At 38.6% G+C, this 16163-nt stretch overlaps 1 protein-coding gene across 2 annotated transcripts; it reads left to right on the top strand.

The window, feature by feature from the left end:
• The first annotated feature begins 1158 nt into the window (after positions 1 to 1158).
• LOC146626953 (alpha-2,8-sialyltransferase 8F-like) lies at positions 1159 to 15340 on the top strand. Of its 2 annotated transcripts, XM_085360929.1 has the most exons (8): positions 1159 to 1244; positions 3002 to 3004; positions 10580 to 10648; positions 10773 to 10847; positions 13194 to 13335; positions 14487 to 14599; positions 14682 to 14774; positions 14863 to 15340. In XM_085360929.1, the coding sequence occupies exons 1-8, from the start codon at positions 1159 to 1161 to the stop codon at positions 15338 to 15340; spliced, it is 1059 nt and encodes a 352-aa protein (XP_085217055.1). The 2 variants fall into 2 exon arrangements, with proteins under 2 accessions (XP_085217055.1, XP_085217056.1); XM_085360930.1 differs by lacking the exon at positions 3002 to 3004.
• The last annotated feature ends 823 nt before the right edge of the window (positions 15341 to 16163 follow it).

Raw genomic sequence — 16163 nt, 5'->3', positions numbered from 1 at the left:
GATTTCAGAATGTTGAACTAAGAGGGAGACAGAGCCAGCTAGTTTTTTAACACAGTAAACGGTCGCAAATAATATTCAGCCCCTTTAGAAAATAAATTGTAGCTATTGGGCTACTTCTAAAACACGTTGCACACGATGTCACCTTTTCCCCCAAAGCAGCCAGTATCGCTCTTTCAAACTAATTGTTTTAATCACACTCATTTTGTAATTCTGATGTCACAGCATGCAGCGATGCAAGCATTTGATTTATTTACAAACGGATCAAACGAGAATTTCTTCTGTAAGGGGTTTCGTGGTTTCAGAGTAGTTTTTAACACGACACATGGTCGCAAATAACATTCAGCCCTTTAGAAAATAAACGCTGCAGTCATACTTCTAAAACCAGTCGCACAGACAATTAACAGCCGGTTAATTGTTTGAAATTGTTCAGGATTGCAAAAGCGTTTTTGTAATTCCCCGAGAAGGTAAAAGCCCCGCAGATGTACCAGTCGAGCAGGGTCGCGCCTATTTTCTGAAGTAGCCAGCAACAGCGGACCCTTAGGCCTATCTTGGCCAGTTACACCGGAGCTCAGCAACTGCGTGCTCCACCCTCATTGTTTTAAACTTGCACAGCAAGGCTTTTGCAATCCTGAACAATTTCAAACAATTAACCGGCATTTAAAAACCAACGGCATACCAAAGTGCTTCACATAAAAGACAGAAAATAAGACATAAATATTATAAATATTATAGGACCATAGCAAAGTACCAAGTTTGCTAACAGGTCAGTGTCACTAATACACAGGAATAGCATAAAATGAATATCAAGTAAAAAAGCACAAAACCATAAAAAAGTGTATATAAACGGTAAAATAGAGTAAGTCTAGGGATCAGATACAGAGATTAACGAGCAGGAAAGACAAGGTTAAATAAATAGGTTTTTAACCGTGATTTAAGTGATTGGATAGAATCAGACAAAAGTGCAAGAGAGAGGGTGAGAGAAAGAAAACAAAAACCCGGCTCCACACATCACTAACACACACACCCCTTCATACACACAAACATGGAAACGAGCAACAGCAGCAACAGGCAGCCAAACCAGACAGACAGGAAGTACCCGGAAAAATATATAAGGTGAAATGAAATTGAGTGCTGTGAAATGTGAACCACTGGAGAGACATGAGGAAACAGCTCTCGATGATGGCCAATCTCCTCTGTTTGGGGTGTCTGCTGAGCGCTTTTATCTGGTACACATTTGAAGAAAGGTGAGTAACTACCTTTGTACTTACAAATGAAAAGGGAGAAGCCAGTAAAACAAATATTTTGATCACTGTGAAACCACAAAAAAGTAACTGTTTTTTATTACAGAAAAAAAACAGTCAAGCTCTGTTAGTGTTTTACTCTTATTATACAAGCCCAATTCTGAAACACTTGGGAAGCTGTGTAAAATGCAAATGCAAGCCAGAGGTGGAAGAAATACACACATGCTTCACATAAGTAGAACTACACATTTCGGTCTTAAAAATGTCATGGTCCTGAGTCTGAGGACTCAGGGTTTTGTGTTTCCTTATGCTTTTGTTCATTCCGAGTGTGTATTCTGTTGTGATTTTGCCATTTGTTAGGTTTCTGTTCTTTGCCTGCCTGCTCCCACTTCTCTGTGTTCCCTCTGTCTGTCCATGGTGTTATTGTGTCTGCTCATGAGTCTGCCTGTCAAGTTCAGTGTCCTGTCTGGTTCTCTGTGTCTGTTAGTTTCCTGTTTTATTCTGAAAGTTCATGTCTCATGTCAGTGTGTTCAGTTTTACCTCTCCCCTGTCTCGTTAGCCTAATTGCTCCCAGCTGTGTCTCCCTCCTGTGGCCCATTCCCTGATTACTCCCCGTGTATTTAAGCCCTGTGTTTTCCTGTGCTCTCTGTTGCGTGGTCTGTTTAGTTCCATGTCAGTCTGCATTATGCTGTTACCTGGTATTCATTCTGCGTCTCTCTGCCATCTCTCTTTGTGCATTTTGCTCCTCTTCCCGTGAGTGTCTGGTTTTAGTTTTGTTCTTTAGTTTTCCCAGTTTAGGTTTGTTTACTCCCCGCTCTGCTCTTCCTGTTTTGTCACCTTCTCACCGCTGTAAATTAAACACTCACTCGCACCCCAGCCAGTACCTGCATTTTGGATCATGTTGGGAAGCATTTAAGTAACAAAGTGTTGCAGGTTACCTTTGTGGTGGCCATCTTGTTTTCCCAGTAAAGAGGAAGCCTGCCTCAATTGCAGCTCTTTTATAGGCCAGTCTGTATTAAGAAGGTGTGTCTTTAGAGTATTTAAAGGGAGCAGGAAATGGATTGGGGGCCATTTTGAAAAGTTGCTGTCTGCATGTGTATGATGTTGGCAAGAGATAATAAAACAATTACTTTAATTAAGAGAGTGAAGTCTGATGTTTCCCTCACCACCCCTCACTGTGTAACAGTTGGATCCAACCACCCCTCACTGTGTAACAGTTGGATCCAACTGTTACACAGTGAGGGGTGGTGAGGGAAACATCAGACTTCACTCTATCTTGATTAAAGTAATTGTTTTATTATCTCTTGCCAACATCATACACATGCAGACAGCAACTTTTCAAAATGGCCCCCAATCCATTTCCTGCTCCCTTTAAATACTCTAAAGACACACCTTCTTAATACAGACTGGCCTATAAAAGAGCTGCAATTGAGGCAGGCTTCCTCTTTACTGGGAAAACAAGATGGCCACCACAAAGGTAACCTGCAACACTTTGTTACTTAAATGCTTCCCAACAGATCCTTTTTTCAATACACCACACGACTGCCCCCAGCCGTGACAAAAAATACTCTAGTAAACGTACTAATTCAACTTCTTTCCTCAAATTAAAAAAAAAAAGTGAAGAAGTGCAGGCTCTAAAAGGTTCTCAATGTTGGAGTCAAATTGTTAAATGTTGTCACTGTGTTACTTAAATTTGTAAGTCTTAGTTCAAGCAGCATGATCAATGACATTCCTGTGTTTCTGACCATCTCTCCAGCCAGTTTGTTGGTGGGGGAGGCTGAAGTGTTTTATTATAGGCACATCCTATCTGAAGGTTCTGTTTTCTTGTGTCATAAACTTCCTGCTTTTATTACCCTTTTCTGGGCAGGAGGACACACACACACACACACACACACACATATTCTTGCACATACATGCATGTTCAGACACATACAGTAGTAGCGCTAAAAAGAGCCGGCTCTTTCGGCTCCCAACCGGCTCTTCAGGTTGTTTTGTTGCTTTAATTAATTTATTATTAACAACAATATAAAATTATGCACAAAACGAATTACTAATGTAAAAAAAAATGTGGTTTTACTTATATATGTTTATATATAAATAAATATATACGGTGGCCCCTAAGAGACAAAGCACGTACAAACTCCAAAGAGCTTGTACAAATTCCAAGACACATGGCTCTCTTTCTCTCTCTTTCCCTCCAGCTCTGTTCTACTGAGAATATTACTACCATCCCTCCGCCCTCTTCCCAGTGCAAAGCACAAGTCGCGTGTGGAGTGAAGTGGGAAAAAAAGTGGGAGAAAGGGGGGGGGGGGAAAAAAAACACGAGCCGGCTCGCATCGTTCACGTCAAAGTGTCGGCTCTACGAGCCGTTTCGTTCGCAACTGACACAACACTAACATACATACACGTGCTTACACGTGCACACACAAACACACATAGTACCTTATCTTTTGTGACCATTGGGGGGTTTTACAATGGGTGGTGCTTGTGTTCACAGAATAAAAGGAGGCAAGGAAGGCTGTTTATTGGATGCTGGCTAGAGCAGAGTTGCAGTCTTACAAGCCTCTCTGCAGCTTCTCTCTTCCTGCTACCCCCCCTAAAAACCCATCTCCATTGAGACTGTGTCAGCTCCCAAACAGACAAAAAACAAACTAAAAACCAGCAATAAACAACTTAAACATAAAAAATCACAAAGAAAGAACAATACAGTATCCACATCTGAACCAAAGAGTAAAACAGTGAAATGTGGATTATTAAATATTAGGTCTCTCTGCTCCAAGTCTCTGTTAGTACATGACTTAATAATTGATCAACAAATCGATTTACTTTGCCTTACAGAAACCTGGTTGCAGCAGGATGATTATGTTAGTTTAAATGAATCAACACCCCCGAGTCATTCTAACTACCAGAAATCTCGAAGCACAGGCCGAGGGGGCGGTGTGTAGGGATGGGTATTGATAAGATTTTCACGATTCAGATTCCATTTTCGATTCTTTATCAATTCTGTTATTGATTCTTTTTTTTTTTTTTTTAAAGGAGAACACTAAGGTCGATTAGCTTAGAACTTTGTTTTATATCTTCTCTTTGAACAAGATAGAAATTAGGAGTAACATGGCCTTACAGCAGTGTGATCTTAGAAGATCCAGCCTACGGCTCTTCAATGGGGTGTCACAGGGTCCCCGGGGAAAAAAATTGTAAATGTAAAATAATAAAATAAATATTCTTCTGTAGCAATAACAAAGTATAACATAAATTATTCTGTAGCAATTACACAAGAATATCCAGTAATGTCCCTGCCTACAATTAAACACATTCACTTACCGAAAATCGGGGCATCTGCTGTGGCAAATGGGTGCAAGCCTTTTACCACAAATTTAGTCACTGCTCGGTGACATTCGTCTATCCTGGCCTGAAAGGAGATGCTACCGGTAGACTGCAGCGAGAACTGCCAGCATCTGAGCCAGACTCTGTCTGTCTCTCTCATCATGGTCACCTAAATACACAGTAATGGCAGGTTTTGTAATAAGGCAGATCTCACTAACATAATATGCACTGTTAGTTGATTATTTACCTGCCGCATTAATGGGAGAGGATGTGCAAACGTTACCGGTGCTGCTGGGTTGAGATTCACGAGTCCGGAGCGGAATTAAAAACACAACATTCATTTAAGGTTATCACGTGTTTTGTGAGCAAATGCTTTTGCATATTCGTAGTGTTTCCTTAAATGAAATATCTACTTTGCAAGTATTGCAAGTTGCCCTGTTGTCATCCGTTCTCGTAAAGTATAATCAAACTTTTTAGTGTTTGAGCCGCTTACGCGCCGTGTTTCCTGCCAGGTAAATGACGCTCCGCAACGTGGTGACGTCATTCGGGGCGACTGGAATCAATAAGGGAATCGTTTGCAAAATTGGCAAACAACTCCAAGGAATTGAAACAGTGGGAACCGGTTCTCAACAAGAACCGGTTTTCGGTGTGGCAGCAATTTTTCCCACCAGCCTATTAATCAACGAAAGACCAAGACAGACTTTTAATTCATTTGAAAGCCTAATGCTTAACCTTGTCCACCCCAGCTGTAAAACTCAGAAACCAGTCTTACTTGTTATCATCTGTCGTCCACCTGGGCCTTACACAGAGTTTCTCTCTGATTTCTCAGACTTTTTATCTGATTTAGTGCTCAGCTCAGATAAAATAATTATTGTGGGTGATTTTAACATCCATGTAGATGTTAAAATGACAGCCTCAACACAGCATTTAATCTGTTATTAGACTCAATTTGGCTTCTCTCAAACTTTAAAAGAACCCACCCACCATTTTAATCACACTCTAGATCTTGTTTTAACATATGGCATAGAAACTGAACATTTAACAGTGTTTACTGAAAACCCTCTCCTGTCTGATCATTTCCTGATAACATTTACATTTACAATAATTGATTACACAGCAGTGGAGAGTAGACTTTATCAAAGTAGATGTCTTTCTGAAAGCGCTGTAACTAAGTTTAAGAATATAATCCACCAACTGTTATCATCTTCAATGCCCTGTACCAACACAGAGCAGCTATCTGAACGCTACCCCAACAGAGGTCGATTATCTTGTTAATAATTTCACCTCCTCACTACGTACGACTCTGGATACTGTAGCTCCTGTGAAAACTAAGGTCTCAAATCAGAAGTACCTGACTCCGTGGTATAATTCTCAAACACGTAGCCTAAAGCAGATGACTCACAAGCTGGAGAGGAAATGCTGTGTCACAAATTTAGAGGATCATCATTTAGCCTGGAGAAAAAGTTTGCTGCTTTATAAGAAAGCCCTCCGCAAAGCCAGAACATCTTACTATTCATCACCGATTGAAGAAAATAAGAACAACCCCAGGTTTCTCTTCAGCACTGTAGCCAGGCTGACAAAAAGTCAGAGCTCTTTTGAGCCAACCATCCCTTTAACGTTAACTAGTAATGACTTCATGAACTTCTTCACAAATAAAATTTTTACATTAGAGAAAAAATTACCAATAATCATCCCACAGATGTAATATTATCTACAGCTACTTTTAGTACCATTGATATTAAGTTAGACTCTTTTTCTCTAATTGATCTTTCTGAGTTAACTTCAATAATCAACGTGTCTTTTAGACCCCATTCCTACAAAACTGCTCAAAGAAGTCCTGCCATTAATTAATGTTTAAATCTTAAATATGATCAACCTATCTCTAATAACCGGCTATGTACCACAGGCCTTCAAGCTGGCAGTAGTTAAACCTTCACTTAAAAAGCATCTCTAGACCCAACTGTCTTAGCTAATTATAGGCCAATCTCCAACTTTCCTTTCATATCAAAAATCCTTGAAAGAGTAGTTGTCAAACAGCTAACAGATCATCTGCAGAGGAAAGGCTTATTTGAAGAGTTTCAGTCAGGTTTCAGAGCTCATCACAGCACAGAAACAGCTTTAGTGAAGGTTACAAGTGATCTTCTTATGGCTTCTGACAGTGGACTCGTCTCTGTGCTTGTCCTGCTAGACCTCAGTGCAGCATTCGATACTGTTGACCATAATATCCTATTAGAGCGATTAGAACATGCTGTAGGTATTACAGGTACTGCACTGCAGTGGTTTGTATCATATCTGTCTAACAGACTCCAGTTTGTACATGTAAATGGAGAGTCCTCTTCACACACTAAGGTCAGTTATGGAGTTCCACAGGGTTCAGTGCTAGGACCAATTCTGTTTACATTATACATGCTTCCCTTAGGCAGCATCATTAGAAGACATAGCATACATTTTCACTGCTATGCAGATGACACCCAGCTCTATCTATCCATGAAGCCAGGTAACACACACCATTTGGTTAAACTGCAGGAATGTCTTAAAGACATAAAGACCTGGATGGCTGCTAACTTTCCGCTTCTTAATTCAGATAAAACCGAGGTTATTGTACTCGGCCCTGAAAATCTTAGAAACATGGTATCTAACCAGAGTCTTACTCTGGATGGCATTACCTTGGCCTCAAGTAACGCTGTGAGGAACCTTGGAGTTATTTTTGACCAAGACATGTCCTTCAACGCACATATTAAACAAATATGTAAGACTGCGTTCTTCCATTTGCGCAACATCTATAAGATTAGAAATATCCTTTCTCAGAGTGACGCTGAAAAACTAGTTCATGCATTTATTACTTCCAGGCTGGACTACTGTAATTCATTATTATCAGGATGTCCAAAAAACTCTCTGAAAAGTCTACAGCTAATCCAAAATGCTGCAGCAAGAGTCCTGACAGGGACTAGAAAGAGAGAGCATATTTCTCCTGTTAAATCCAGAATTGAATTCAAAATCCTGCTCCTCACATACAAGGTCTGAAATAATCAGGCCCCATCATATCTTAATGACCTTGTAGTACCATATCACCCTATTAGAGCACTTCGCTCTCACACTGCAGGCCTACTTGTTGTTCCTAGAGTATTTAAAAGTAGAATGGGAGGGAGAGCCTTCAGTTTTCAGGCGCCAGCTTCCAGTTTGGATTCAGGAGACAGACACCGGGGCTGGGCCATATCATACCGTTTACGGTAATACCGGTATAATGTCGGGCAATGATAAGAAATTGAAATATCGTGATAGAATATGGGTAAAACGCGCATGCGCAGTACCTTTGTTTTCATACGCACATGGAGGAAAAAGCGTGCCGGCGACGGAGAATGAGAAGAACGAAAGCGGATGTTGAATGAAACGGATGAACCAGAATTGGTTTGTAAAAATGCTGCAACTTCAGTGGTGTGGAACTGGTTTAGCTTTCGTCTGTCAGATACACAAAAGCACTATTTCTGGTAGCACATGCTAGCGGGCCGTCGTTATTACCGTGTTTTTTGGAAAATACGGCACACTTAAAATCAATCCTTTGATTTTTCTGAAAGTCGACAGTGCCCCTTATAATCCCGTGTGCCTTATGTTTGGATTCTGGTTGTGTTTACTGACCTCGAAACGATTTTATGTGGTACACGGCGCTCAAAAATCTGGCAAATGTTTTAGTACGACTTTGCTAAGCTACGAAGCCGCACTGCTTGATGGATTGTCGGAGCGTTGTGGCTATTGTAGGCAGGAGCCTCGCGGAGTGATACGTAATGTGCTTCAACATAATATTACTGTATTGTGTGTATAACCTCTTTTTAAGTTTTGTGGATATTATACATGGTTATGCTGAGGATATGTCAGCCAATTTCCACTGGAAATGCCTTTTGGTTAAACTGTCAGCAAGGAATTTGCATTTGCACTGTTAATTTTTTATATAACTTTAATGCACATAAAAAACAGCTGCTTGTTTAAGTGAAAATACATTGATTTTATTTTTTGCACTAATAAAGTTGAGGAGTTGTGAAGTATTTTGTCTAGTGTCAATTATATCGTCAGTTATATCGTTATCGCAAATTTTCAAATGTTTATCGTGATAAATATTTTTGGTCATATCGCCCTGCTCTAACAGACACTATCTCTACTTTTAAGATTAGGCTTAAAACTTTCCTTTTTGTTAAAGCATATAGTTAGGGCTGGACCAGGTGACCCTGAATCCTCCCTTAGGTATGCTGCAATAGGTGTAGGCTGCCGCTGCAGATGGCCGCCTCTCCCTGAGCCTGGTTCTGCCGGAGGTTTCTTACTGTTAAAAGGGAGTTTTTCCTTCCCACTGTCGCCAAAGTGCTTGCTCATAGGGGTTTATGGGTTTTTCTCTGTATCTATTATTATAGGATATACTGTACAATATATAAACGCCTTGAGGCGACTGTTGTTGTGATTTGGCACTATATAAATAAAATTGAATTGAATTGAATTGAATGGCTAGGAGACAGGTGAGGAGCATTCAGCTCCAAGAGCCTGGTTCCGACCAGTCTCCCTTGCTAGCAAGTAAAAGATGTTCGTCTTGCTTGTCGTTAACAAGAATAAATAAAACCAGCGGGGCCTGTGGAAGCGCAGACCCAGCACTCAAGTATAAAAATAAAAATTAGGTCTTTGGAGGACATTTGTACCAGCTCTCTGCCAGGCAAACTTTATTATGTGTGCCAACTTTATTATGTGTTTGCCTACATGTCAATTATTCTCTCACACGTCACTACAAACCCCAACTAAGGAAACTCACTCCCTCTTCACTATTTACTTTACAGGTATTAAAATATTTCAGCTTCCCTGCAAACATATGGTGCAAAAAAAACCCTCACCAACAAAGAAGAATGAGCATCACACTACGTATAGGCACATAGGAAAAGATGTATGTGGATTCTAAATATCAAATTACGTTGGACCTTTGACATCTTCTTCAAGGTCAGATAAAGTCAATTTACCAAAAATATCTTTTATCTTGAACACTATACTTAAAATTCTCCTGTCTTTGTTTGTGTTGGTAACATTTAGGACATTATACTGGTTTATCCATCCATCCATCCATTCTCTTCCGCTTATCCTTATCAGGGCCACAGGGGGGCTGGAGCCTATCCTAATACAATGCTGTTTCTTTAATAGTGCCCAGAGAGTGAGCTTCCTTGGCAGAGGTTTTCACTCTAGGAGTGTTTCTTGTTTATAAATACAAGCTGATTTAAAAAAAAAAAAAAAAAAAAGCAGAAAATAAAAGAAATAATAAATAAGAGTGATTTAAATTGGCTTTGCCTTAAAAAAAGAGTATGTAAGGTCTAAAGTGAGATTTGACAGCCAATCTTAGTGTGAAACCTAAGATTGGTTGTAGTTGGGAATAGAATTCACTGCTCTTTATTGATTTGCACAACTAAATTCAACGAGATTGAAGCACACATTAGTGAGTGAGTAAATCCAAACACGATCATCCACCTAAATTCAAATTGATCTCTGGTATGGTTGATGTGACTGAATTATGACAGGAAGCAGTAAAGCTGCTCTGCACCAGTTCATCATCAATGGCACTACTCTAAACTTCACCGCAATACTGACTAGACTAATCAATCTAACTTGCCACAAACCACCAGTACTTCCTAGCAACCTTTGAATAACACAGAGTTGGCCATGTCAGCCCTGCAGCGATGATACTTCAAACTGTGAAGTGGAATTAGTTTGTTTTCCAAGACATTTAACACCATGAAAAAACAAAACAAAACATGTAACAAGTTGTTTATAACGCAGATATCTGATCTAATATTATATTGAATATGTAGGTAACTTTTGGAATTTTTGCAGGTAGCATAAGAACAGGGTTCAGACACAATGAGTTAAGATCATGACCTTCCAACACATGTACAGAAAAGAACAACAGCAATGAAGCTGAGGAAAAAAATGGGTACAAGAAAAGGTAACTTTTTTATGTGCACATACTAATCTGTCTCATTTATTTCTCACAGTTTGGAATTTCACCGACCACTTCCTCAAAGAAGTGCCTCAAAGCCCTCTGAACTTTGTAAAGGCTGCAAGTAAGAGCGAGCACTGTCATAACTTTTTTCTTAATAAATTACAGTATTTTTGCCAAGATTGAGTCATGTCAGACCTGCAGGCATGATACTTCTAACTGTGTGTATGAATGCTTGTGCATTACAGGGAAGCCATCGATAAAGTAAAAAAGCTCTACAATCAAACATGGAAAAAGCAGGAGGAGAATTACCACAGATTCAGGTAAGATCATACACTTCAAGCCTTCTAACATCCTGATATTAGACAGTGAATTACAGGTCATTTTACAGAGAAAAGCAATTGTAATGTAAACAATAGTTTAACAGATTACTTCCTCCTAGGACTAATTAAGTAAAGCAGCGGTCCCCAACCTTTTTTGCGCCACGGCCGGTTTATGCCCAACAATATTTCCACGGACCGTCCTTTAAGGTGTCGCGGATAAATACAACAAAATAAAACTAGTACCGGTACCGCAAAAAATTCATAACACACATGAAAAGACCCAGGAAAACCGAGTAAACGATAAAAACGATAACAAAATAACGCTGAAAACCGATAAAAACCCTGAAAACCATACATTTCACACCTGAGCCTCAACTCTCGCGGCCCGGTACCAAACGACTCACGGACTGGTACCGGTCCGAGGCCCGGGGGTTGGGGACCGCTGAAGTAAAGTACTGAATTACTTTTAATAAAAGTGTTTTGTGTAATACATTATTTTTTCGAATAATGACTTAAACACCGATTGTTAAATTGAATTGTTAAATGTTGTCATTTTTATGCTTACCATCTCTACATTGTTTCAAGCAGTAGGACCAAAGACATTCTTTTGTCTCTGACCACCTCTCCAGCTACTCTGGTGCTGGGGGAGGTTTTATTGTAGATACATCCTATCTGAAAGATCTGGTTCTTGTGTTGTAAGCTTCCTGCTTTTATGATCCTTTTGGTGAGCAGGAAGTCACACAAACGCACCCCCACGACACACACACACACACACACACATTCTTGCACACATGCTTACACGTGCACACACACACACATAGTGTCTTGTCTTAGAACCATTGGTGGGTTTTACAGTGGAAGGTGCTTGTGTTGTGTTGTATTGTGTAAACTATTGTATATTGTAACAGTTTGTCAATAAAAAGGCTATGAGGAGAGCTGCTCTTTGAAGGATTTGGGCTAGAGACAGGTGATGAGCATTATGCTCCACCGCCTGGTTCTGACCAAAGCTTCCCTCGTTAGCGAGTTAAAGACCGGTTGAAGATGTTCTGTCTTGTTTTCGTTCTCATGAGGAATAAGTCTCTAAACTTGCGGGGCCTGTGGAAACACAGACCCAACACCGATTGCAACAAGGAGCTTAAATACCTCCAACATGCACAAATATTTGACCCACAGCATCTAATTAATTTCCATGAATGTAATGTGTTTGATATGCTGCTTAGAGATGGCAGTAACTCCCAAAATGGAGCCAATGAGAATCAGTAAGGAGATCAATAAGGAATCGAATTGATAAGTGATATTGATGATAGAATCAGAATTGCTACATTCTTACCAATTCCCAACCCTAGTATTTACATTCATGAAAGCATCTCTTTATTGATTGTACACTTGAGAGTGTTCCTTAATTGGTAAGATGCTGTAAAATTCTTCTCATTGACTATGTAAATAATTCTGTTATCCTGCACTTCTGTGGTCTTTCAGGTCTTTTTGCTGCTGAGCTGATTCACTGCAGTCTTTCTTTTAAAGAAAGAATCAGTCTGTTAATTTTTTGCTCTCTTTTTTCCAACCTAATAATGGCTTCCTTCATTTGCATTGACATTTCTTATATTTAGAATCAGAGAAAAAGTTACAAAATATAAAATCGAGACTTTAAATTAACTTCAGATATTACATCTGCATAATTTTTTATGAATTAAGAAGGGGTTCAGCAGGACATGAAACTGGTTATCATTCAACTGTCAAATTACATTTGAACCACTCAGAATAGGGAACTTTGTATAAAAATGTCTTTAATTGCTGAAGAGTTAAGCCAAATATTGCCAAAGAAAAAACTAAACATAAAAAACACTAACTGTAAACATAATATACAACAATAGACAAATTAATATGAAATACAATCTAAAGACAAAAGACAGGTTGTCTGTCCTACATGTATGCTGTATCTGTAGCTGCCTGAAGTTAAATGGCTTTCATTATGGTTAAATAATCATTTCCATTCAAACCACTGAAGCCTATTCAAATACTACATAAATGAAAACATTTATTTGAATTGTTTTCCCTCTCTGGTAAGCCTGATTTGCTGTAGCTGAAATTCATCATTGGAAATTAAAATGAAATTAACTAATATAAAACTGTATTGCTTTCAGTGTTTTAAATAAAATAAAATCAGTGTTTTAAATAACACACTGAATTCATGTGGGATTTGTTTGCTTTTTATACATACGTAGCAGAAATGACACTTACAATACAGGTGTACTGTATTTTAAACCACAAATCTTTCACCTTAACACTAAAGCTAACTTTAAACATTTATTTATTTATTTATTTATTCATTTATTATTTTTCAAGATTACAGCTGAACATCAATTGCAATGGATCCAACAATGGCATTATCACTCAGGAAAACACTCCAGTGGGATCTAAGATTGTCTGTGATAAGGACAGGACTGTCATTCCCGTGACCCCAGTGCTTTTCAAGGCCTTTATCAAAGTATGTATTTCTTAAAGATGGGAACATGCCTTGAAATGTATTCTTTATGAATGCGCTAGAATGAACTCAGACAAAATCTGCTGCATGTTTCATGTCCTAATTATTCTTCAAATGTTCTAACATAGTATTACTAAGTTCTTATATCACATGTTTAGTCATGTGCTAAATCTGGGGACCTGCACCCTTAACGGATTGAATCAAATGAAATTCTTTAGCATATTCCTACATTAGCTGCCCAGAGTACTTTTGCAGCAGTTCATCTGTCTTAATAAGTTCTGTCAGAGTTCTGTCTCTTAATTATTTATTGGTTTAAAAAGGACAAAAAACCTTCTAACTTGACTATGGTTCATATAAGTGTGGTTTGTATTGTCAACATATTGAAAGTAACACATAAAGATTTAAAATGACATATCAAATTCAAAGTCAAAGTGATAATTATGCTCTATCCAGCTGTTTCTTACTGCCAATGTCTATACTTACAATTGTTATGTTCAGATTTTTCAGAAGGAATTCAGGAGAAATATTTGTAGTTTAAAAAATGTAATTTGTTTGAGCAGTTGAAATTACAAGTTACAGCGCTGGACTTTTTTGTGAACCAGCGAACTGTTTCACAGAAAAGATGACCCTGGATCAGGGCTGTACAGGTTTATACTGTGACAATAACAAAGATTATCTTCTCCCAACACAAACGTGGCAGTTTGCTGTGAATCCTCCCCGTTCAGTCCGACCTCACCTCGTATTTGCTTGTCCTGGAATGAGAAACAGAGAAGAAAAACAACCCCTGCGTAGCCTTGGCTATCTGCTTATTATTCTAAGGCCCAGTTCAAGAGCCTTGGGGGTCTCGTTCGCATTTCCTGAGCCAGTTTATGAGCATATTTGCATTGTGTATAAATAAAATATTAAAACAGCTTTATCTAATAATTTAAATAAAAAAAATCAAAAGTTTTCAACCCTAACACAATACATAGGCATGTAATGAATGCTATTCTGAATTTCACATTACTTTGGACCTTTTTCTTTGTTGTTCTCATCCTACAGATTTGACATAATTCCTTAAATACAATGAGTACTTGTCTCTCACACATAGTACATTAGAAACAGTATAAATCTTGCTCTTTTTGTAATGTGTAATCTGTTGATGTCAATTCCAGGAAAATCCTTTCTCAAAAAAGAGATGGGACACTTGTTCAGTTGTTGGGAGTGGTGGGATTCTGACAAACAGCGGCTGTGGAAAAATAATTGATTCAGCTGATTTTGTTTTTAGGTGAGAAATATGTCATGTGTATAGCACCAAAATCATGACGACAACTCATCTCTCTGTAAGAAATATTTTGTTGTGTTTTCAGGTGCAACCTACCTCCTCTGGAAAATGAATTTAAGAATGATGTTGGCATAAAGACTAACCTTGTGACAGCAAACCCAACCATCTTCATAAATAAGTGAGCAAACATTTATTCTAACATGGAACTGAATTGGGTTTTTTTTTTTTTTGTCTTGTTGCTTTAAGCGTTGTTGTTTAATTTGCAGGTATGGGTCACTGACGGGACGTCGCCGGCCGTTTGCAGACAGCCTCCACCAGTATGGCAACTCCCTGCTCCTCTTTCCTTGCTTCTCCTTTGGTTTTAGTAGGGGTGTGTGTCAGCGGGCTGTGTATGCCATTGAGGACATGAAAATCCCTATTCAACCAATCTTCTTAAACCCTCTGTACCTTGAAAGACTGGTCAAATTCTGGAAATCCCAGGGGTTAAAGGAATATCGACCTAGCACTGGATTATATATAACTAGTCTGGCCCTGGAATTATGTGAAACAGTGCATCTGTATGGATTCTGGCCCTTTAGTAATCACCCAGATAGACTCTTTCCCCTAACTAACCACTACTATGATAATGTACCATATAATGCAAGAGTCCATTCAATGCCAAATGAGTTTTACCACTGGGTACAGCTGCACAATAAGGGTGTGCTCAAGCTTCACCTTGGAGACTGCAAATCAGGTCAGGTCTAGTTTAAATGATGGAATAAAAAAAATGCTTAAGTGTCCAACTGCGAAGCCAAGACATTTTCACTGAAATCAATATGTATTAGTCAGAAGTAGGCTACATTTTACTTTAAAAGTCTTACAATATATCTCCAAATCTCTTTAATCCTGGAACTGGTGACTCGCGGGAATTTCTCTGAGCTTCACAGCTTCTAGTGTATATCAAGAAATTTAATATCTCACATTGAACATTAAGAAAACAATATCTGTTTGCTTTTCATTTTTAAAAAACTTTTTCTAGAATTAGATCTAAATGTGAGTGTCAGTTATTTTAGTCGTGTTTTTTTTAGAACAAGCTACCTGACTTGAGATCAATTACTGTCCGTACATTCAACACCAGATTCTAAATCTTTCCATTCACACAGGTCTACAGTTAATAGGTTTTGTTATTCTGTTTTATTTTATTTTGTTCTGTTGTTTTCCCTGCCATTGTAAATTTGCCTATTTCTTTACATTGGTGATCACATTGTGTTTCCATGTAATGAAATGTACTATGCAAATTAAATTGTCATTGTCATTAAATGGGCTATAAACGCTGCATTCATACATGCTTTATCTATACTAATAAAAAATTGCAGGAATGCGAATACCACTACCAAATTTATCATCTGCTTTTAGTCACTTCACTGTTACTACAGCTGTACCAAAGATGTTCCCCTTCAGCACTGACTGTTGACAGAGCACTTTCAAATAAAAACAGTAAATTTTGTATTAATTTTATATTTACAGCAGGTTTACAGTTTTAAGACTTTTCAAGTGCTCAGAGAATATATCACCAGTGTCAAAAATG

Source organism: Diplotaxodon limnothrissa, linkage group LG8, assembly GCF_057381915.1.
Source record: "Diplotaxodon limnothrissa isolate DT_005_m linkage group LG8, D_limnothrissa_male_GT1.1, whole genome shotgun sequence".
NCBI lineage: Eukaryota > Metazoa > Chordata > Actinopteri > Cichliformes > Cichlidae > Diplotaxodon > Diplotaxodon limnothrissa.
The sequence above is the reverse complement of the archived record's forward strand: the minus strand, read 5'-3'. Positions and strand labels throughout refer to the sequence as shown.